Below are 25,554 nucleotides of genomic sequence, written 5' to 3'. Positions count from 1 at the left end.
ATTTTCTGGTTTGCCTACTTCAGCATCGGCCTTCATTCCATCTCTGGCCGGACTCAGCTTTTCTTAAATGAAGTTCTTTTTGAACTTTGCAATCCTCTAGTTGCCTTTCAGATGCTGTGATTTTCTTCTGTGCCATAACACACTTTCCATGTCATCTGTTGAGTAGACTGCGAAGGATGGTTGAGCCAATAATACACTCATAGATTAGCATATGATGAGTGCAAACATGTTGATATGTCAGTTTTCACATTTTTGTGGGTTGGGCCACTATTGCGCTGAGCGCCTCTTATCATGTTAACATTTTTCTAACCGTTAGAGTCGTAGTTATACGCTGATGTCGAATTGGAGACCTCCATCTTACAATCCTTTGCTCATAATTATTAGTCAACATAACCACATAACCAACTCGTCTCGTTTGTAACATTCGGAAGAGATACTTTATTGATTTCAGGTGAAGATAATGATTCGTTCTCTCTATTTTTTATTCTTTCATAGTAATTTATTTTAATTAACTCATTTTTACTCTCTCTTTTGTACTTTGGCTCTTTTGTGCCCTTACTTCCCACGAATTCCAGGTTTTTCTTTTAGTTTTAATCTAGTAGAATAAATACAAACAATATGTTAATACTACTTTCTGCTTATTTTTATATAATTTTTCTTTGTTACAGTAAGTACTGCTATTGATAATTTACTGCGAGTTACCAGATTAATTCAGAAGAAGTGCTGTTAGGTCATAGCTTAAATTTGTTGTTCGTACGCCTTAAAAAAAAACATATGAAGTTGTGGTAAGCAATTATTTTAGCAGTCTGTATTAAGATAGTGTGTCTCACTAAAATTAAATTAAATTCGGTAGTAAGAAATCAAAAGGTTTCAAGTAAAGACCTATGACAAAGGTCTTTACTGCCTACCGATCAGCTTGCTTATTGAATATTTTTTATAAGAAGCATTAAAGTGTTGAAAAAGAAAATGTTCAGGCTTTTGGGTTGAATTTCCATCTTAAAGAAATATTTACTTTAAACTTTTCGTTTTGCCGATGATAATTGCTGCGGTCTGGAGGACAGTAAATGGATCTGCGATGAAAGTGAAGTATCTGGCAAAATCTTGAATACCCTGGTTAAAATATGGAATTTTCCACATGCTATACAGACGTACATGTTACCAATTTCCGCTTAGCAATAGAGCATGACCACTTGTGGAAATAATTGAATCACCTAAAGATCTGCCTCACAGCGACATATAGTATTCTCTTTGCGATTCTCAGCAAATTTTTGGACGCGCAAAAGCACAGTATCGGATTATGTTAATGACGAAATTGCTAGAAATTAATGGTAAAGAAATATGGGCATTTATCTAGAAGCCAAATTGGGCAGTTTCCACCTGTTACTGGGGTTAAAGATTAAACCTGTCCAAGGTTTATGCAAGCAGGTCTCTGAAAAGAAAATAATATCTATGAAATAAAAATGAAACTGAATTCGACATTAGAGCTTTACCCACACATTGTGTTTAAAGACTTTATAATTTATATAACGGAAAAGTTGTAATTGATTAATTTCTAAAAATATATACTATGTTGAAGTAATTATCAAGCATTACTTGGCAAGATATTTTTATAAGTCAACTAACAGTGCTAGTTGAACTTTGTAATGATGAACTAGTTTGCTTGTAACCCTTAGCAACAATACTGTAAACCCTGAATTGATGACAGCATCAGTTTATGAAGTTACTTTGTTAGTGAAGTGAAGTTCATGTTGGTTTTGATTGGCTTGAAGAAAAAAAAAAGCTTTTTCTAAAAAGGCCACGTCGTTCATCTCATAATTCATAAAGAACGACATAAAAAGGGCACAAATTAAAATTTTGAACTTCTCTTAGCCCATAACAATCCCATTTTTTTTTTTTTTTTTTTTTGCTGCTCTACTCAATGTCTCACGTCATTCCTAAAAAAAAGATTTCCTACTTTTAAAATTAACTGGAGGAGTCAACAACATAGTTCTGTTAGAATCATCTTAATTAGAATTTACTTGGGGCATCTTTTATAAATAAATTTTTAAAGTGTAATTATTATTATTTAGTAGAGCAATCCTATTTTTAAAAAAAATCACAATGTAAACTACTGAAATAAGTAAAAATGGAAAGCAGAATTTGGAAATACCCATCATAAATGTTTTAGGGAATTACAAAAACTATTGGCCCAATTTGTAACTAATCCATTAATTCTTTTAAAGAAAAAAGGGGTTAATCCAAATCATTTTTGTTCACACCATGCATTGGCACACAAAGAAAATAACAGGAATTTTCTGCCTTTTATTTATATAACAATGCAAAGTGGGAAAGCAAAGTCCAGTCCATTGTCATATGTCGGTATTTTTTATTACTGTATTTTCCCAACATGAAAAGCTGGTGGTTTTAGAACAGTAGAAATTTCTTGTCTCACCTATTAGGTTGTTTAAATAAATTCTACAGTTATCTTACGTGTTAGTTTCCTTATATAACAAATATCTATATATATAGAAGACACCATGTAGATTTAACCAAAATGGGCCTATTTTAGTGTCTAAACTTGTTCTACTTTATAATTTCTAAGAACTATTGGAGATGCAAGTATCTTACAAAACATTTAGACGCACGCGCAATACACACAATCCTCACGTCATAAACACTTGTTGACTCCTTCAATTCTCTTTGTTTCATATTTACATTTGGCATGTATTAATAAATTACTGGCGCTATCCTTATTACATTAATTTTATCCTTTTTTTTATTTTGGTATTGTGTATACCTAATACTAACTTTTTGCACAAAAAATAACGTCTTTTTAGAGTTTTATCATTCGCAATTCTATTCGTTTAGTTTATTTAATTGTATATGCAATAAATAAACCGGATTTTAGTTCTACTGATTTCTGTAGCTACAAGAAATTTACAATTTAAATGATAGAGAAAACATTAGCAACAATTAAAAAGAAAAATGGAATAAAAATAAATTGAACATTGATATTCAGAATTAGATTTTCATTTAGTGAGAAGTGTACTAACCTCTACTTCGAAAATCTTTCAAGTGTCCTTGTAGGTTTTCGAATCTGACAACCCTAGCACTCACATAATTCAAATAACTTAAAACAACGTAAACCAGCGGGTATTGCGATTGATGGATACTAACCTGCTCACAAGCGATTCAGGCTACTCATACGGATTTGAGGTGTTTTTAGGGCCCTCTGATTGGCCTTTCGTTATTGTTATTTTATTAATTTAAGGGGTCAATCACTAGGCCATTTGTTTTCAGTAAGTAAGGTAGTGGAAGATGAAAATATAAGAGCCGACAGTTGGTTGCGAACACGGGATCCCGCGATTTTATTATTATTATTATTGAAGTTTACAGCCATAAGCAAAAGCAGTTTAGAAAATTTATTGTCAGGATCGTTACATAATAGGTCAATTTTAGAGGATATTCACAAAACGTAAGAATCACTTAAATCTTATAAATTATTTAAAGTTTTGCATCTCTCCAATTTTTGTTACGCACATTTTACACCATGGTTGAAATTAACAAATTATGAATAATAAAATTTTTAGTTGCCAAAGGACTTGAACAAAGGATTACAAATGTGTCCGTATATATATATATTTTTTTTTTTCAGAATTTAAAAGCACAGTCCACCATCAATCTACTTCTTTTAACAACAGAAGCTGTGACATTTCTTCTTCATCTTAATCTTGCAGTGGTGGTTCCTTGTGCTCAACACGAGATTTGCAGCAGTGACTATTAAGTAGGCCTACTGTATTTATTCTAATAGTTTATACATTTAATTTCTGAAGAAATAATAAACATTTTTAAAGTCATCTCATAAAAACAACTTCTTTTATAGAATATATGAAGTTATGGACTGTAATGAACATCAGAGGGATTCTGATCTCCCCTCTCCAAAAAGTGCTGCCTTCATAATAAAATTTTCTAGAAAAATGTTTCAATTAAAAGTTGTAGGTTTACGTAAGACAACTAATGAAACATTTAGTTTAAGGAAAATCGTGGGGGCCAGTTTTGGGAAAATTATAAACTCAAAAATTTAATTCAGTTAAGTAATATTTCTGGATGACCTATTTTGACTATAACTTGGTGTGGCATCCTTTTTGGCAGCTAACTGAAATTTCAGCTATGTACGATTTTTTTTTTTCTTTACGTATTATAACGGATAAATACATATATACACACCCCACTCGCACAGAGGCCAATTTGTAAAATCCACTTTGTTCGACTTAAAGAACCTCAAAACGGATATTTCCAGTTAAAAATCAAAATAGAAATCTGCATGATTACCGTACCTTACTTTTAGAAGAGTAAGTGAAATTAAAAAACTTCAAAAATTAAAAAAAGCGATGTTATGAGGTGCGTGTTGCTGATTAAATTGTACCGAGGAAGTATACTCTTTTGGTTGATCCACGGCCGAAAGCAATTCCACTGATTAAGGATTTTTCCAAAATAGTAGATTAAGAAAAATACTTATATAATATTGTAAAGCCAGGCAATAAAAGAAGATTTAAACAGTAATGGTCTGAGAAAGACTTATTCAGACACTGTTTTTCTTTTACGTTTCAGATACCATTTGTGCTCTTCATCAGGAGCTTTTAAAAATTCGATGCAACCTACTAAAGTCATTTGCCAGTACTTTCTCAGAGGTTCCTGATGTAAGACTACCAAAAAATGTTTCTCGTTCATCAGTTCATTGCCAAAGGTTCCATTGTACAATTTGCCCTTGCGGTTATTTCCAAGGGCTTTCCACCTTCCATCTACTACATCTAATCGGTAGTTGGATATTAAACTTTACTGGAAAATATCACCAAGTTTTACTGTAGCAAATTATTAATTAAGTTTCCATCTGCCCTCCAAATAATTTGTATTGTTTTTTGTTTTTTTGTTTATCTGGCTGGCTGATAAGTGATTGATGTTTTGTTATCTTTCCTTTCTTGTCTCCCTATAAATGTTGAGTTGCGTATGTTTATTATTCAGTGAACCGTGTTTAAAAAAGAGAGTTTACCCGAGTGACCGAAGGAAAAGAAGTTTACAAGAGTAGGGTAAAAGAGTCAGAGAGACAGATAATTTGTCATGAGAAAGTTTGACAATGCCATGTAAATAAGTGGAGAAGATCAATACTAAGTAGGGATGCTAACAGGTCGTGGTAAGGACGAAGATAGAGTGCGGGAGGTTGTTGTTGCCGACCGACTGGCCAGAGTGCGCCACCTCCCCCTACAATATATTCCAGCTTCTCTTCAATGTATGCTAATTTATGTAACTCTGAACTCATCCATTGATTCAGTAACTAACACTTCATTCTTCGGCTGTACACCTTCCAGCTGTTGAGTGCTCTTAGTTCTAAAGTTGTAGTGGGATTTTGTTTTTATTTAATCGACAGCTGTTTATTAAATTAAAGTTTGTGGAATTAAAAGTTACCTTCATCAATGGAATAGGTCCATTTCTACGTGGTGATAGTCATTTAAGGTCTCTATTCCTTAGTTGGATGTGGGCTAGCCATTTCTGGGTATTGGTTACTGTGGTCTTACGCTAACACGAACAAAACTATTACTGACACTTCAAAGACTAAACACTACCGGAAAATAATTCAGGAAGCCACAATAGATTATTTAGGCCGCCGTGGGTCTAGGCTTGAAGGCACTCACTTCACAACCTTTTTCATTCTACTACTTGTTCTTACAATATTAAGTGAAAATATTGCAATATGCCGATTATCGAAATTGAAATTTCTACTGTAATACTTATTTTAAGTATGTACCCAGAAGGACGCTAATCTCTAGCTCGAATATAAGTTTTTCACTCATTCAAGTTTAATAGTTAAGCCCTGCTTCAACAATTAGACTATTCCTTTACTCACCTCTTGACAATTACGTTATTCACACTTCGGTAACAACATTCTAGCTCAAGTACGAACACTAGTAAGGAAACAACGATGGTCTTTTAAGGTTGCAGTCGTAATGGTTTTATATCATTTCTCTTTAATGTAAACCTCCCTTAGAAATGAGATAGATAGTGTTTTCAGGCACTTTACTGGTAAGCATCAATTTCCCTAGAATTTTATGCAGAAAAAAAGTTACCTGATTATAGCTCAACTTTAATAAGCCTTTTATGACTTGTAAAACTTCAAAATTTAAAGAAAATTTCTTCAGCTGTTTTCATTTAAATCAAGAAAAAAAAAAGTGTGCGTATTTTTTTGTACTTGCTAAAAATGGTTTTAATTATCATTTACCTCGAAGTCTGAATTTTCGGTGAAGATTCATTCTCAGAAATTAGTTTTCTCATTCAGTTTTGGGAGTGCAAAGAATGATGCTACTAAGTGAATAGTTTATGAGAGGAATTAGGTGATGTTATATTTGAATAGATAGCAATTGAGTATGTTGGTTGGTATACTGGCTGAGCATGCTTGGGTGCTCTGCATTTATTGAAAATATGAAGAACGGATAGTTTGAGTGTCAGAATTGTGATGATTCTTTTCATTTTTACTTCTTTTGAACTTTAACGAACCTGAACGAATATCTGTGATATTGCATTCGACTGGAAGAAGGTCCTTGGGGTGACCTTTAGAGAGCTACATTAGTCTCAAGTACCTCGCCCTTCGGCATTGTAATGTAATGGAAAGAAATTAGAAACTAAGAGGTTAGTGTAATGGACTCCAACGCGAAAGTCCTAGGTTCAAATCCACTTACTGCCAGATTTATTTTTCACAGGAGCTCAGGTGTTACTTGTGAAAATTCAGCAGGACGTCAAATAATATGTCTTAAATAAAGAAAAAAAACAATAGTACATTCTTTTGATTCTTGAAGAAGTTTATCGAAATATCGAGTTGAGAGAATTACTGAAAATTGCGTGCCATTGACATGATTTAAAAATATCTATAGATGACAATTTTCAATTCTGATGTTCTGTTCTTAATTATTCTGAATTTCAAGACGCAAGATTAACTTCTTTATTAGGATTTGAATCTTACTTTTGAACTTTAATAATCTCATGTCATTAATTAATTATTTTATTGGTTTTTCATTTGTGAATTTGAGTGCAACGATTGTGCAATGCTAGCTGCTTTTTGTTTATTACCTAATACCACCAATATTATAAAAATGAAAAAAATGTCTGCAAGTAGGAAAAAAAATCGGTTGGCACCCAGTGAATCAATTGAGACAGTGACCTCTAGCTGAAGGACATGTCCAAATTGACTTAATTGTACAACAGAACTGGAACTAATTGTGGAAGTGGCCACTTCCCATAGGACTCGCCCTTTTTTACAGGGGCAACTTAAAAATGTGCTCTTGCTACCGACCACATTTCGTCATTGTCATATTTCTCAGTAACATGTTAGTTAGTTGTTACGGCAATCATCTTCAGGTGGAAAAGTCTTTCAGTTTTTCAACGTTTTTTCACCTTTTTTTTTTTGTTTTGTTTACTTAGTTTTACAAATAGTTGTCTTGGTGGAAACTGGAAAGAAAATGTAAATTAGTACGCCCAGATGAATTGCTAGGCAAGGAAAATAAATAATGTTAAAATACTCTGAAGAAAACCACAATTTAAAGTTAAATGTGATTATCGGCTGGATAGATTTAAAAATTTAGTAACTTGTAATATGATTTTCAGAAATATATTGCTCTATAAAATGGAATTCAACATTCTTAAAAAGTATTAAGTTTGATAAACTTTAGTATTCTAAAATTACTAATCTTTACTTTCAAAATAATCCATTGTACGTATTGAAATATTGGACAGTCTTCTGATACCCACCTCTTGTATCAGGATCAAATTTGAAAACATTTTTAGAACTAGACACCATTATTATAAACCTATAAATAAAAATATGTAAATTAAAGCGCTTAAAAATCTAAGATTTTTGGTGCAGGAATCTTTTTTAGTGAAAATCCGTCCCTGGACAGTGTTAACATGTTAATTTCATTCTTTTTTCAACCTTAAGTTTCTAGCAGAGTACAATCTAAGGAAAGGAAGCAGGATTAAACTCTTGGACCCGCGTGGGTAGGCTTTTTCACTAAAATTATGAGGTACTCTTCAAAATTGAATGTCAGTAATGTAAAATTATCAATTGAACGTTAACTGAAATTCTTATTAAGCGTTTTCACGTTTGTTTGATTATTTAAATGTTTAATTGGTAAAAGTGATGATATCGATTGTTGAACTTCAACAAAGCAATATTTACAGTGTTGACATGGAGGTTATGGTAATTGTTAGCACATGACGACTTGTAAATCAGTACAACCTTCCGTTATGTTAGCCTGATAGTGCCCTCCCCTTGACCAACCAGTACAAATAATACTACTTGGTACTGTAGTCTCATCTTCTATATAGGACATAAGTTCATCTCATTATTATTTTCTGTATAAGTGTATTTATGTATTAAGATTGGCGTCCCCAAGACCTGCGTATCACTTTTCTTCAGTAACCATTATTCTGTTGAATTACTATGCATCGAGGACGAATTATAGACAAGAAGACGCTTATCACTTTTATAGCTTCTGCCTTTGAACCTTTCAAAGACGAAAATACAGTGCTAAACAAATGTATATAAATATATTTATTTATTTACAACATCTTTCATTATTCGTCTAGCTGTTTTTTTATTTGAATTTTAACTTTGTCTGTTGACTTTTTATTATGCTCAATATAAATATCTTTTGTGTTATATTTACCTATTTTATCATTTGGTATCAATTTCAAATGGAATTTATTACAAACAGAAAACCTTTCACCTATAGGATAAAGCATGTTATAAATGAATTTTTGAATATCAGTAGACTAGGACATTTACATGATTTTATGCTTAAATAATAATTCTTGAAAAACCTCACACTGACGACTTTTTTATTGTAGGGGGAAGAAAATAAGATTGAGATTGATTAACTTCGAACCTGTGATCAAGGGAGTGAATAACGGAGGATATTACAGGATTGTCGTCTTCGCCTTCCCTAATCCTTTGTGAGGAGTTTGAAGGTTAGCTCCTTTTTAATCTTGCCCATACCAAACTGCATGAATTGAGTTATCAGAGTTTATTTTATCTTCTAATGGATAGTGGTGTATAGAATATCATGCAAATTAGTATTGGGAATGTCAGCTTTTGGAATGCCCCCAAAAAAATTAAAAAATAAACTTTATTTTCTATGTCCTAATATCTTCTATTTGAAGCGATTAATAGATAACGTTGTATAATAATCGACAAGTTTTTCTGTGACTTTATTATAAAAAAAAGTAAAGATTCCAAATTGCAAATGACTAATTTAAACTCAAAAATGTTATAAATTCTGATGTCTTTCTAAGACCTAAGGCTAAGTTTCAAGACCTTCGGTGATAAATGAAAAATACTGAAACAGGCAATAATTTCTCTTCCTTTTCGGATGAATTTATCATCACCAAAAAAGTACCACTAGGTAGCATGAAAAAGAGGTTTCTGTGCTACGAAAAAATTATAGTACTATAAAATAACAATTTTTTTTCTAGTGGCCTAAATAACATTGAATATAGTCCGCTACAAGTACCTGCTACAAAATACGCATTTCACTTTCAAACAGCTTTACTGCAATAAATCTAAGTAGTGAAAGTCATTGGAGTCTTTTTTTTTTATCTGTTTTGTATTTTTTTATTGCATGCAGTTTTGTCGGTAGTAAAAAGGCTCCCGATAGACTAGCGGCTACCTGCAACGACAACCCTCTCTCGGAATATGTAGCTGTATTTCATTTAAAGTAGCTGGTCATATCCTCGTTCATATTGTCAACAAAGTGAACTGTAACATGCTTACGTATTGTAATATGTGAATATTGTGTGACAACTTGTAACTGTAAATAATACGACTGCCGTATTTAATAGGAAAGGGCTGGGCTTCTTTTTGTTCTTCAGAGAATATTTACTACAATATTTTTTTTTTCAAGAGACTCTTTTATTTGTGATGTTTGAAGCGAGCTAGTGGAATTTTGGTAAAGTTATGGAAACAAAATATAATTTGTTCCTTCCTTAGGTTGAAGATGTGGCTGCCTATAAGAAGGATAATTGTAGAATGTGTTCTTCGTAACCAATAGAATTGACATTGAAATGGCTACAAGATTCTCAAGAATGATGCTCAGAGAGGTATCACAAGGCCTTAGTTATTTCTATTTTTTTATCATTATATGTCTTCTTCTCTTGCCCAGATTCTACAGCGTTGCTTTAGATTTAATTATCTTTTATATAAACTAGTCCAATAATTTTTTATTGGAAATATTTTCCAAGACAATTATTGTTGTTGAGTTTTCTACTAAAGCACTTCTTTAAAGTACCAAGTCAGTACATTATTCTGCCAGGTAAATAATAATAGGTACATTTACAGTATTGTAGAAATAATAAATAAATAGGTTGCCTGAGTCTTAACTAATGGATTTCTGAACTTTTAAATGTTTCTAACTGCACATTTATAAAATTATTATTTGTTTGATACATGCTTATTGGAAAAATTACTGTGGAGGTTTTGGAGAATTTTAAAGTTGAGCTCAATAGTACCAAAGAAGGGGAGAAGACTGATCGCGCTTCTTTATGATTTACTTGAGAGGACCTAATATTAAAACTTAGCCAGTTCGTAACTAGCATCCTAACTAACCATGCCCATATCGATTATACGTTTAAGTAAATTTCTAAATAAGAAGTGTAATAATTTCATCCAAATAATGTTCAATGTTTTGTTATAGTAAAACACGTCTACTGAAATCAAATATAAAAGCTGAACGTTCCAACCAAACTTTTCTGATTTAGCTGTCTTGAGTGCCAGTAGTTATTTTATCGTATATGTATAGCAATGTAACCATTTATTGCTAATAAACGCATCGTATTACCCGATATATCCATCGTATCATCAGTTGCTTCTCTCCATATCAAAGAATGGATGAGATTTAATGCAAAGAGACCATTTGACGGTTTTCCCTGTCATATAAAAAGAGCTGATACATTTCTTTAAAAAAAAAGTACTCTATCATTGTGGCCGTCTAAAGCAACCGTCTCTTCCGACATGGGTCAAATATTTTTATATATATTTTTTTGGGTCATCTAATGCCAGAAACACATCCACGTCTGCGTTCATTCCATCTCCCAAGGACACACGCATTATCATTCTTAACTCCGGGTGAGCGTCTAAGTTATTATACTCGTAGATGGTCAGCTAACAATTCGGCTATATGACACCAGTCAACATACCTGCTACCAGCACAGATCAAGCGGCTTGCTGTGCTCATGAATATTGGAGAATTAGGCTAAATAATTTAAACTTCATTATTCGCCAGTAGGTCTAGAGCTTCATTCTTAGGTAATACTCATTGTAAGACTATGTTTCTGTCTTCTAATGCCCGTCAGTCAGTTTCTACAACTTCAAATAACAAGCAAGCGTTTCGGACTCGTTTAGTGTGGAAATACAGGTCACAGCTGCTTATGAGTCAATCAATGGTTAATTCCTTTTTCCAATCTTTATAACCTATAATTCTAGAGATGTCGCCCAAGTTCCTCATTAGAATTAGTTGCCACTTTTCCAATTGATGTCGTTAGTTAGAACTCCTTCATCTATGTTCATACTTGCATCTATTGCTGATCCATCAGTAAAGAAATGGATGATGGATAAGCTAGATATCTTACAATGATTGTTTCTAAGGCTAAAGCTTTTATTATTCATTCTTGATAATACGGTATTAATGAGGTGCCGGATTTGGTAATTAATCGTTTTTCAATGAGTAATAAATAAAAATGAGGCGTCTGCTATTGATTACTGCGGTATGCTATGTTTGATATTTAAATGAAACTGTGTTGATGCAGTTGCCGTATCGCACACAAAATGAATCAAATACAACGTACATAATAATACATACGCCTATCCACAAAAAAAAAAAATAAATAAATAAATTAAATAAAAATAAATAATGGATACATGCATAATGTATACATTGTAAGGGTGATGGTGAGTTGTGACGGTAAACCCAAATAGTTGTAAACATCATCAACTATCACCGTGTTTTGTTTTAAGTACATAGGTGTTAATATGATGGTGAGTTTGTTAAGCTGGGATACCTAGTAGGACGCCAATACCTAAGAAGAAGTGACCAAGTACACTTCGTCATATAACGTTTTTGGTTTTGCGCTCCGCATTGCAACAAATAAGTACTAAACGATTTATAATTTTAATTTTTTTAGCCTTTGGCAATAGAAGCACTTTTTAGTTATGTGCAATTCGTAAGTAATTTATTAAATTGACTAGGACCTGTAAGATACAAAATTTAAATTTTATCATGGATTATTTTTAATTTTTAAATTACACATGTACATTAAAAGAATTTCTTACTCAAGCATTTAATAGTCACTAGAAAATAACTTCCAAGAACATTAGGACTCTTTATTATTTCATTGTAAACTGTGTCAACAATTCTATGACGTCATCTGCATCTCTTATTACGTGGTTTTCCATCTTATGAAATATTAATAAATTCTTAATTGTACCAATATATGTAATTTAATTACATACTAGGTATTGCACTTAAAATTTTGTATATAATTAATGTTATTTTTAGTTTTTTCCGTTCAATTTACTCAAAAATGATATAACGGAAATGCAAGTATTTTAAGAAAAAATCTTTAAAGAAGAAAGTACCAAAGATTTTAATGGATAAATATAAGAAACCCAAGAACTCCAAGGAAACAATGTCTTTTCTCATTCGTTCTTTAATTTATTTTTTTGGGAGTTATTAATTTAGAAAAGGCTGAACATTGCCAACAAATCGTTGCAATTTCTTAGGAGTTTTAAGTTTTTTGGGAAAGTAATACTCTTGAGGCTATGAATTTGATTTGTCTCCCCAGTGAAAAACTTCAAGCTTTAAGTGTGGGTGTGATTTGATGACAATGAACGTTCATCAAGACAATTGATTATTTCTGTGTTGAAAAATTAGTATCCTTGCGCGTGAATATCAACGCGTAATGGTTAGAATATTGGCACTGTCAATTCCTAGTTTTTATTTTAGTTTTTACCTCACGATAGGTTTTCCTCATCCACCCAGATATGTTTTCAGATTTTCATAATTTCTTTTCAGGAAATCTATTTGAAATAATGTAAGAAAAGTCGTGAGGGAACTCAAGAGATTCTAGAGATAAGTTAGGACAAGCCTCTGTTAAAGGGAATAAAGACTGATTGCTTTTAAAAAAATAAAATAAAATAAAGCAAGAACGTTACAAACAAAATGGGCTGTTCGTAGTTTTGCTCTTTTCCAAATTTATGTCTAATAGCTCCATTGGATGTATACTCTTGCCCAATCAAAGTACTTCAAAAACCTATAAAAAAGTGCAACAATTTTTTTTTTTACAGTTTTAAGCTCCAAAAAGATTATCTGACGTTTTCACTTACCATGGGGAAAAAACTAAAAAAAAAATAGGGTATCCTGCACTGAGATGATTTAATGAATTAAGAATATTGATGAGTAGTATTGAAAGCCGGATACAGATTTTCCGTTTGTGTAGTTAAAACTGCTGATAATAGCTGATATCCAAATTTAATATGATGTAATCTATTTCCGCAACGCTGATCATTCCATTTTAGGTATGAAAGTAATTCAATAAATAATTCTTTTTGTAATTATTTTATTATTGAAAGGTTAATTTCTATTTTTAGTTTAATTTTTTTTTTTTTAATAAAACATTTAACTGTCTCGTGTATCAAATGAAAAATTGGTGTTTTAGAAATCCTTCAGGTTTTTTCAAATTATAAAAAAGTAACAAAGAAAGAAGTACCGTTCTTTTCTTGTTAGGTTTCCCAGCGTTAAAAAAAAAAAAAAAATCTCTAAACGACGCATAAATGTAGCATCTTGGTTTTATTCCCCTCAGCTCACTTTCTGAATACTATTTAATTGGTTATCAACTTGTACCAAAACTTGAAGTCAAACATCGTGTTTGATTTTTTAGCTTCCTAATTTTGTTTAGAATTGTTGAGTTTGTTATCCATTTATGATGCAATTGTTGTAAATGTAATGGATTAATAAAACTAATTCATAAATGCATCCATTAGATGGATTCGAACTCATTATTCACATTTTCACACATAAGTAAAAAATCTCTGTTAACAATAGTAAATCAGTTATAACTGATTTTTAGAATTTTGACAATAATTAATATAAAACTAAAATCTAATTTAGAGAATTTACAAACATTTCCTCAACTGTGACAACATAATTTGAAAAAATTTAGTATATCACAATAGAATTCTTTTATAATAAATGAAAGAGAAATTGTTTTATAGTTCAACAAAATTCAAAACCATACAAAATACCGAAACAAAAGTAGGTAATTAATATATACAACTACATTAACTATTAAATAAACAATAAGTATTGAAAGTCTTTTCAAGTAGGTACTTTATTACAGAAGGGTGCTCTTACCTGTCACCATATCCCTTTCTCTAAAAGTCCAGGCTATCCCTAAATATTATTGGTTGCTACCCAAGATTTGCTGACTTCTATAAATATGGGCGTACTGCTGTCAAATTTTCTACAGTACTCTTTCAACAGTCCTACTGCTATAAGCTGTAGTTTTAATTAAATAGAAGATAGTGGTTATAAGTATTATAGTTTTTTTTTTAGTTTGTGCTATTAGCTACTATTTATACCAAATAATATTTTAATCATCATTTTTATCAACCTACGTTATTCTTGGATTTATTATTTTATTTATCAGTTACAATTTTTCAAGATTCTTACATTTTGTATTGGGTGAGTTTTCTTCTTTCTTTTTAAGATTTCAACTTTTTCAATTTTTTTTATTTTTTATTATATATTTTTTTGTTAAATTATTATAAAAATGGTGTGCTTAGTAAAAATTGGTTAGACGTAAGTAGATGTTAAAATTCAAAACAATTGTTGCAACTCTTCGGCGGCACCACTTAGTTTGGCTTGACATCTTTTATTTTAGTCTCAGTTTTTATTATTTAGAGTTTTTTCATTACATTTCATAGAGTGTTGATAAGGTTTTCTGTCAGTTCATCCATGACAATAAAACATTATTATTAGCTTTAAATAATATTACGGTTTATTATATTAAATAAAAATGAAATTTCATGAAAATAAATTTGGGCAAAAGTGGCATTAAGTCTTGGACGAATTGCTTATTTAAAACAAAATCTTGTTTGCCATTATCGAGTGAGAGTGAATGAAGAATCCTGATTGGCTAGAAAGTGCCAAATTTGATTTCAATGTTGTAACAGAATATTTGAACCATTAGAATATATTTTTTGGGAGATTTATTTTGACCATTCACACCAGCTTGTCACAATAAATTGTTTTGTGTAATTATACAATTGTGTGAAAGTGTTTTGCTGGTTTTGTGTATTTCTAAGAATAATTTAACGTGGAAAATTCAATTTCCTAAAACTTAACATGACTTATTTTACATAAATTGCTGTAATATAATAATTAATCGAGCTGACAGTAACAATAGTCATATTAAGAAACATTAAATAATTAATTAAAAAAAAAACTAGCAGATTTTCATTTTGTTTACTAATTTAATGACCTTCATAATTGGAATTTTATATTTTAAACTAATTACTTTAAAATTTTGTATAAATATTAGGGGTAGGAATCTAATCATTTTCACCGAAATGAACTTCATTGTAAACCATCAATCTTTTTGAATAGTTTTCACATCATTCCCGAAAAATAGTTGCCAGTAAACCAAATGGATTTTTAAATGGATCAAAATAAGTTATATAAAAAATTTACGATGTCCATATCCACGTAACTGAATCAGCTCAAATGTGATTTCTTCAGTAAATAAATTTTCCCGAAAAGTCTATTTAAGTGAAAACTGGTTGTGGTGTGAGTGTGGTTCCTCAGACTTCATCGTATGCAAATTCTTCAAGTTTCTAATAGCTCATTATCTACAGACTATTTAATTTATCTAAATGTTGAATGGGAATTCTCCTATAACCACTCTCAAGTTATTTTTATTGTGTAATGTAAAATCAATCAAATTAAAGTAGATTAACTTGAATTCAGTTTGTTGAAACTGAAAAAGAGAACTGCTGTCAAGAAAATGCCTTTAAAAAAGTAATAACACTTATTAGTTCACAGGGGTTCTCAGAACACTACTTCCGTTGAAACTGGGAATAGAGATTCTAGGCCATTGCACATTTCCTTTTACGAGAGTAAGAGAATGTTAAACAAAGGTCAAGATATACACGAAAAGCTATGAAAATAATGTGGAAAAATGTTGACCTAGTATTGATGTCATTTCGTAGTGGTACTTAAACAGAAAAATAATTATAATTGCGGTTGTATATTTTTGCTCATTTTCTTCTTATGCATCTAACGACTCAGAGCATCAAAAATCAGTGAATCTTAATAATTGAAGCAATAGAAATTACTTCTGTGGTAGAAAGTGCTTTTAGGTTTCAAGGAGACACCAGCTGTCTCAGTTCCAATCGGTTTATCACAGTAATTACGAGTAATAAATTGAAAAAAAAGAACACCACTGCCCTCGTAATATCAAATAGTCTTATCTTGTTCATTACTTTTCTTTAAAGTCTTATTCTGCCACACCAAAATTCCAAAAATGCTGTGATGCTTTTTATTTGATAAATTATAACTTTGTTTAAAGTTTTATTTATTGAAATAAAAATTAATATATGTAAAATCATTTAAAATGAGACGTACAAAATTCGTACATAATACATAATAAAATATTGCCAGCATAACCAATGTACCAGATATATGTAACGTTTCTGCTGTTTTCAATGTCAGATAAAAGCGACCTTCAAAGAATTATAAATTTTGAATCTCCATTGATGTGTCTAGTGTATATATATTTTATTATGTATGCCTTAACCACGTCAGCTGTGACGGATTTTTTTCTCCAGATTCCTTTTGTTCTCTTTTTATTTTATGCGAAAGAAAAATCTAAAAAATTCATATGATTTTTCTCTTACTATAGTTATTAAAATTTCATATTTTTCTTTTAACTAAACTGCAGAGCGCAGTCCTTATAAATACAGAGTAGATGTGGTGACGAAGGTGTAAGGTTATTCTAGGTTATTTCTCACTTCTACCTCACAGGATAATTTAAGGTCGTACGGTAGACAAAACAAACCAAGCTCTCAAATTCCCCAAAATAATTTTCCTAAAAAAGCTTTATAAGTTTTATTTATGTGGGCAAGTCTTTTTAAATAAATAGCACAGCTTTTCAAAAAAAAAAAAAAAATCAAAAATATAATTTACTTATGTATATCTTTCGGTAAATCAGTTTTACAAAAAAACTTAGAAATTCAAACAAGTTATGTTGTCCACTGTTATTTTACAGTTGACGATAGTTAGTTCTGAACAAGCACTTTAAAGGGCAGTTTAATCAGTAATTAACCCTAATCTCTCCCCCAAATTGTGACAAAAATTTAAAGTAAAAATTACTAATTCTCTAAAAAATAGATTTTGGAGAAACTTTTTGCTGGTCTGACGCATACGCCAACTTATTTTTCAATGTAATTATATTAGTACTTTTTTTTTTTTTTTTTTTGAGCATCGTCTTCAGGGCATTAGCGCCCGTTCAAGTTTATTTTAATGATCTGAACCGGCAGAAAACAGTTGCGACAATTCGAGAATTGACTAAAAAATAGTTAATAACAATGTGTTTTATATCGAGAGAACACTTTGCGGAGACTAGCAGTGCAATGAAAAAAGCTCCGGATGACAAAAGACCTCAGATGTTAACTCACCTTAAATTAATATACTATGTGTAAATTATTATTCTTTTATTATTTTATGTTATTATTAATTTAAATAAATATATTTATTATAGTATATATTAATAATAGTTTTAAAAATATAATATAGTGGTACGCGGTACTCTTGGTCTTTAGATCATCAGTGATTGACTAAGTAATTAATATAATTAAAAAATTATAAAAATAAAAAGCTATAGAGAAAATAATTTTTATTATCTCTTAATCTCAGTAAATTAAAAATGTTATCAGTAAACATTTTTTAACAAATCAAAGTACTGAAGAGATCTTTAGATTTGAAGACGATTAAATATAGCTTCCAGCTAGGAAATAAAAAGTTTTAGAAATACCCTTGATAGGCATAAAATCATCTATCCTCTAATCACGTATTCTTGGAAGCTATAGTTCTTGTCCCAATATTCGCCAATGGCAGCTGGTACAAGACCAGTAATGTAGACTCATTTCTCCTAAAATATCCATAAAACCTGAGATTTCGTTTAGAAGTTATTTTCTCCAGCATCTTGAAACAATTTTGCACTAATTTCGAGGTGAAGAATATATTGGACTATAAAAATTTTTGTTTGTTCAGGCTACAAGCTTTGAGGGCCCTAAATCTTCACCTTTAAAGTTTGTCTTGTAATTATTTTAACACTTCATCAAATGGGCTTGTATCCAAGAAAAGTGATATTAGTTTTTTTTAAATGAAATCTAAATATTGTTTCAAGATTTTTCATTTATCGAAAATATCTTCAATTAGAAATTATTACGAATATAATTAGTTCGTTTTTTCACGGTGAGTTAACAATTTATAAATTAGGTATTATATAAGTAATAATGATAACAGAAAAAGGAACAAACATTAATAAGAGAGAAGAGTACGGTTGAAGCCAGCAGTAGAAAGGGAGACGGGGTAGAAATAATTTGTTAAAGAAATGAGATAGAATAGACAATAAGGTTTGGTTCTGTATATATAGGTGTGATGGTGGCTGGCTAAAGGCATAGGAAGTGGAGCTTCAGAGACGAGTACATCTATCGTCAAGACTAGTACACCGACCACTCCGCATCACCTCCAGTAGGGCTTTCACTTTTCTTTTATGTCCATCACATTTTACCTAATGGAAGGAATATATCTGAGCTCTGCTTCATATCTCCTGCTGGCCGCGCTAGCACTAATCATGCTGGCCGTGGTCGGGGATCTATGTCGGAGAAAGTGGAAATCATCTGGCAGTACCAACACTTCCGGCATTAAGGCACCTGGACCCAGGCCGTGGCCTCTGCTTGGCTCCCTACATCTGCTCGGTGGTTACGATGTGCCGTATAAGGCATTCGATGTGCTTTCTTCCAAATATGGTCCTGTTTTTAGTATTAAACTTGGACAGGTACAATGTTTGGTCGTATCGAGTTTGGAATACATCCGAGAGGTGTTAGTCACTAAGGGAGATCACTTTGACGGCAGGCCAAACTTCAGCAGATACCATCAACTCTTCAGTGGCAACAAGGAAAATTGTGAGTGTTTTATTTATTTTGCTATTGTTTTGAAATTTCAGTATACATATGTTTATTCGAGATTTCACTTTCTTATAAAACCAATTTCATTTGGCTATACATATCTTTAAATTTACGGAGATATGATTCATACAAATGAACAATTCTTTCAAAAATGCTTGCTAATAATTTAAACAGAAGGAAGAAAGAATATTGCCTATTTCAGAAAGCTTGGAAGAAATAAAAAATAATTCCCCCATATTTCTCACAATTAAATAAGTTATATTTTTTTGGTTGAAAAATTGTGGTAAATATTATCAGAGGTTTACTACAAAGTGTTAAATATTCCCTTAATTTTCTAAATACGCATCAATTCCCTACGCAAATTGACTATTTGTTACTCAAATTAATTCATTGAAAATCTTTAAATTTTTGGATTTGTTGTGTGTTCTGTTTCATTGAATTGATGAATAATTTGCTTTCCACTCGTTAAAGGAATAAAGGTAAAACTTTCCTCAAGAGAGTGAATGTATGAAAGTTACTCAAGTGTTAGTTTATAATTCAGCAGTTTTTAAGGTTACTTATGGAATATCTAACAATTTGGGCATACTTTCCTTGGCTTTCTTACTGCTAAAGAGCGTTAGTTCCTAAATTTTGTTGAAGTTTAGAGCCAATTACCTTTCTTTAGAGATTTCAATGTATTAGGATTAATACAATATCACTTGGGATCCTCTCAAGAATTAGTTGAGGGCGAATCTCTTATGATATCTTGCCAGTCTTCAGAATAAGCCAGATAGACAGCATTCTGTCGTTTGTGGAAGAGTTGAGGGTTTTTTTTTCTATTCAAGCATTTCTCTTGCCGTCATTACCTGCTTGCACGCAGGTCATTAGATTAACACATATTTTGTAGAATTTCAAATCATAATATTTAGACTTGTACCTACTTATTATTTTATATGTGTTCTGAAGTTTCTAATTGCAATATTTGTCCCACAGCTTTGGCATTCTCCGATTGGTCTGAGATGCAGAAAACAAGACGTGAAATGCTAAGAGATCATACGTTTCCAAGAGCTTTTACTGCAAGATTTCATCAACTGGACACGTTGCTCAATGAAGAACTGTTGGGTCTTTGTACAGTGCTGAGAGAAGGCTCAACCAATATAAAGCCATTGCTTCTACAGACTTGTGCCAACGTGTTTATGGCGTATTTTTGCTCAATTAAATTCTCCTCTGATGATGAAGATTTTGTAAAAATGGTGAGAAAACCATTCTTATACCAAACTATGACTTTGTTATTAAAGGCATTTTTACTTGCTGAGGAGTAGATTCTCGTGCTTAATTTTTAGGTTACTAAAACTCCTAGGTTCTATTTCCAATTTTTCGAATAAGAATTGTTTTTTTTAATTACCGAGAATGGTATCTTTATTGTACCCTTAAGGTTCACAAACTCTTAATGACTCTTGTCAGGGGTTCATTACTTTGTTCACCATTAAAATAGTGAATGATAACATAGCTAATACTGATGAATGAAAACGGTGATTTAGTATTTTGGGATCTTACAAACTGTCCTGTAAAGGTGATATGATTACAGTATCTGAGTAAAACGAAAATTATATACTTTTTTAGTCCTTACCAGTTTATAGTTTAATTGATCAATTCGGAACTGAGACCATTTTTTCAATATTGGTTAGTAATTAATATGTAGCCATCATAAACAAGGAGTTAATTCTAGTATAAGTTCGTACGCGACACAGAAACCAAAAAGATTTACTTTCAAATGAACGCAATTACTTGAACAAATATCTAACAAATACTTGAACAAACATTAAGAATAAGTAATCTCTTTTACTTCACCTACTTTTTTATAAATGTTTGAAACTTTATTAATTTATTCACGAATAAACAGAAATTTTAATTGGCTTGAAATAGTGTTCTTGGCTTCCTGTTCCAAAAAAAGGAACTAATTCTTAATATTAATAAAAATTACATTATTTTTTTCTATTTTTGTTAATAGGTTAGAAACTTTGACGAAATATTTTACGAAGTAAACCAAGGATATGCAGCAGACTTTATACCGTGGCTTTTACCATTGCATTCACAAAATCTTAAAAGAATGAAAAAATGGTCGCATGAAATTAGAGAATTCATGGAAACTCGAGTTATTAACAAGAAATTAGACAATTGGATCAATGGTCAAGACCAAGAAGATTATGTTGATGCTTTGATTCAACATGTTAAATCGCCAAATGCAACCATGTCACTAGAAACTGCATTGTTCGCACTTGAAGACATTGTCGGCGGGCATTCAGCTGTGGCCAATCTGATTGTGAAAATATTGGGATTTATTGCATTCTTACCAGACGTTCAGAAGAGGATACAAGATGAAGTTGACGCTGTTTCTTGTGGAAAAGATATAACACTTGCTGACAGAACTCAAATGCCATATACTGAGGCGGTGGTATTGGAGGCCATTCGACATATATCTTCACCTATAGTGCCTCACGTGGCTAATCAAACCAGCACTGTAGCAGGTAAAGACAAAACAAGTTTTTGTAATTAATTTATTTTTCTTACAAGCCTAAATTTTTAAATTTTAATTGCTGATCGAGGGTTGTTCAAAAGCAAATAGCTGATCCATTCTCATTAGACCATTCCCAGCTTTCATAGCGAAATCTTTTATGAAGTAAACCATTAGGATATGCAGCAGACTTTATACCGTGGCTTTTACCTCTCCATTCAGAAAATCTTAGAAGATTGAAAAAATAGTCGCATGAAATTAGAGAATTGTGGAAACTCGAGTTCTTAACTAGGGCAACAGCGAAAAATCTGTTGGCGAGGCTGCTTTGCCCCGGGATTTAGCTGCAGTATATCACACACTCTTTTTGGCGAAAGTTATGAGGACCAAGTAATTGTGTACAAATATATCTTCTCTTAGCAGAAGGCATATTCATAGAAAGGAATTTTTGTAGTAGGAATAGGACCATTCCTATGGGTTGCCGCTATTATTTAAAATATGTTAAAAAAAATTAATTGCTTTTAGATTTGATGATTATACTCGTATTTCCCTTTTATTCCCCAAGTGAGTTTGGACAATTCATTTCTTGGTTTTCACGGAAGACAAGTGAACAGAAATCAGTCGCGCCTGATTCCCTATGATCGAGTTGTCCTTAGGGTTCCCATTTCTTTCTGCCCCCGATATCACTGTTATCTTCTTACAGATCCCTCCTGCCGATTGATTTAGACATTCTGGCTTCGGCTAAGTACAAAAAATATGAAACAAATTTATAATAACATAGTTATACTGAGATATATCTGAAATATTCGATGGAATAAGTATTTTATTTTATTTATTTATTTTTTTGCAGGATACACTGTTGAAAAAGACACGCTCATATTTCTAAACAATTACACTCTTAATATGAGTCCTGAACTTTGGACAGAACCAGAGAAGTTTGCACCCGAAAGATTCCTATCAGAAGATGGAAGGATAATAAAACCAGAACATTTTCTGCCATTTGGAGGTGGTCGTAGATCGTGTATGGGTTATAAGATGACACAATTTGTTTCCTTCGCTACACTTGCAACACTTTTACAAAGGTTTACTATATTACCAATAGAATATTGTAGAGTCCCTTTAGGAAATTTAGCTCTACCATATGAAACTATGCAGTTTAGATTTCATCCACGATAAAAATGGCAATGTTTTGTTTTTGTTGCCATAATTACGTCTAGTTTTCACTTTTTTAAAAAATATAAAACATGTGATATCAAATGCTTTCTTTAATATATTTCTTTTTTAAACTTTAAAAGTTGTAATAATTTTCAATTAAAAGTTTAAAATATTTTTTAACTTCCACAACATAGTGTATGTTGCTTATCTACTCAATATTGTTTTATACTTAGTTCTCATTGTTATAAAGTACAGGGTATTGAGACTGAAATTAATAGATTGTTGAATAGCGAGTTTACTCAAGTCTGGAACGATATCTTTTTATCTTAGAGAAAAAAAGAAAAATTAAAATGTGATTTGACTATATTTTATTAATTATTATTATTTTAATTGTTTTTTGTTGGTGGTAATAGCTAGTCAAAATATGTACCCAAAATTAAAACAACTAGCACACATTACTCCTTTATACAAATTGTGGCCATTTTAATCAATTAAGGTAAATAACCGTTCCTGTTTTAACAATAAAACTGTGGGCTATTTTATAAAAGAGTCATGTGTACAAAATATTTTTAGGTACAAAAGTTTTTATTTTTATCATTATTTTATTTTATTTTCTATTATTTTTTTTTTTTGTTTTGCCAAAGAATAGATGTTACAAATGTTTTTAATTTATATATATTAAAAATTGTCACTTGTTTTATTGGACTAATAACCATTACGGAACAAATTTATCGGACAACACAAATATTTAAGTTTTTACTGGATAAAATAATTCCATATTTTGTACATAAATAGTTTGTGGAACAAAGAGAAGACTCAAAAATAGATTATTTTTTAGATTTTGTAACTATTCTTAAATATAAGAACTGATAAATGAAAATATTTTAATTTGTAAAGGAAATAAATGAGTGTTGTCAACGAAAAATGTTTCTATAATTTGTTCAATCATTTATTGACAATCATCTCCTTATTTCAGATAAGCAAACCACTAATCACAAATCACAGTTGGTTTTAAATGCGGTTATAATTGCTCAAGGCGAAGTATAAGAACTAATAGAATTCAATGCAATAGAAAGGTGCACTGTTTTGGATAATCCTGGTTATCGCTGTTGGATTACCTGTATCTTGGGCGTTATCAAAAAGCCACAAGATTTATGCGTTTCATTTTCGACTTAGGCATTTTTTTTTTTTTTTGTGATCTCTTGTTTGAACATCATTGCAAACTTAGTTCAGAAATTCAGGCGTTAAGGTCACTGATTCTCGGGACCCATCAGCTCATCTACCTCCGGATTCGTCTACCATTTACTAATGTGAGATTTCTTGGCATATGCTACCCTAAAAAGAAGTATTACCCCAATACATGACCAGTTGTGGTTCATAAATGAGCAGAATTAATTTATAAAAACGAAATTATTCTTTTCTACCCGGAACTTGCCAACGATTTCCTCGAACTAGTTTTCCAATATCTGGATTCAAAGACTGAGAACAGACAATCTTCTGTAAGGCAGATAGATGTTTATCAGTTAATCTGTACGCCGTTTTATTTAATTTCATGGACGAAAATAGTTGCTCACACAAGTACATACTTCCAAAATAACATAATATTTGAGCAGCAAACTTTTTAATTTCCAAGTAGTCCTTACCTAATTAAGAATATTTTGGGAATTCCTGATTCTTGATCTTGTATTTTTCATTCTGGAAATCAATTAATTCGATTTTCCCTTTACGCTACTTCCTTCATAACAATTTTTTCTATTTTTATTTCATTTCAGTACATCGTGGGCTACAAAAAATAACCTCGAGGGCCGTATGCGATCTAGTAATTATTATTCTCTTCTCTTCCTTTTAGTTCAAGTAAATTTATTATTTCAGGAATTAGGGGTTTTCGCTATTGTTCCCCCAAGGAACGTACCTCCCGATCCTTATTAATGAAATTATTTATGAAATCTTTGAAGGTATTTATTTATTTATGACATCTTTTTTTCCTTTTTAATTCCTTTCTCCTTTATTTCAATCTATCTGAGGATGTAACGCTAAGGGTTCTGAAAAATTATAGAATAATCAAAATAAAAATTGGACAATAATGTAAAAGAAAATCTAGTTGCTAGTAAATTTAGTAGGCTAGTTACAGAGGTTCCGAAAAATGGTAAAAAAAAGTATATCTTCCCTGTTTTCCTAGAAGTTTTTTATTTTCTACTTTTAGAATTCTATTTCTGTGCCAGGATTTGATCATACACATTAGATCGGATAGTTTTAAAAATCTTCACGTTTCATTAGAAATTCCTTATTTTCTTCGAACATTTGATTTATATACATGGGTTGGATAATACATATACCTTACGTTTGCTAGTTTAGGAAGACTCTTGTAGCTGTGGTGCCGTGTGGCATAGGTCCCGTCCTGCTTTCTAATTTTAGGATGTAGAGGTCCAGACAAATTGAAAATAATCACTAGTTGTACTAAGAATCTCTTATTCTAGGTCTGGATAATGCACACTATGTCGGCTAATTGCGGATTTAGAGTTTCAGGAAAATAGAAATAAGAAAATCATTGCCAAATCTATTGTTAGAAATTCCTTATTTTCTACTTTTAGAATTCTATTCTCATGCCAGGATTTGATTATAAGCAATAGGTTAACTAGAT

The 25,554-nt window shown here is 31.4% G+C and overlaps 1 protein-coding gene across 44 annotated transcripts in view; it reads left to right on the top strand.

Annotated features, from left to right (window-relative positions):
- The window catches only part of LOC141457320 (cytochrome P450 307a1-like), a 58,400-nt gene extending 34,562 nt beyond the window's left edge, over positions 1-23,838 (top strand). For 28 of the 44 annotated variants that reach the window (XM_074134098.1, XM_074134097.1, XM_074134100.1 and 25 more), the window contains 8 exons: positions 669-785; positions 3,635-3,763; positions 8,875-8,994; positions 10,013-10,122; positions 18,733-19,264; positions 20,240-20,499; positions 21,258-21,774; positions 22,609-23,838. In XM_074134098.1, coding sequence (XP_073990199.1) covers positions 18,853-19,264; positions 20,240-20,499; positions 21,258-21,774; positions 22,609-22,934 — 1,515 coding nt within the window. In that variant the 5' untranslated portion in view covers positions 669-785; positions 3,635-3,763; positions 8,875-8,994; positions 10,013-10,122; positions 18,733-18,852 and the 3' untranslated portion in view covers positions 22,935-23,838. Of the gene's footprint in view, positions 1-668; positions 786-3,634; positions 3,764-8,275; positions 8,565-8,874; positions 8,995-10,012; positions 10,123-14,637; positions 14,760-18,732; positions 19,265-20,239; positions 20,500-21,257; positions 21,775-22,608 lie in introns of those variants that run through there. The other 16 variants (XM_074134137.1, XM_074134140.1, XM_074134142.1 and 13 more) reach the window with 8 other exon arrangements.
- Positions 23,839-25,554: the final 1,716 nt, after the last annotated feature.

Source organism: Rhodnius prolixus, unplaced genomic scaffold (assembly GCF_049639745.1).
Source record: "Rhodnius prolixus isolate KJV_2025 unplaced genomic scaffold, Rpr scaffold_10, whole genome shotgun sequence".
NCBI classification, from domain to species: Eukaryota; Metazoa; Arthropoda; class Insecta; order Hemiptera; family Reduviidae; genus Rhodnius; species Rhodnius prolixus.
The sequence above is the reverse complement of the archived record's forward strand: the minus strand, read 5'-3'. Positions and strand labels throughout refer to the sequence as shown.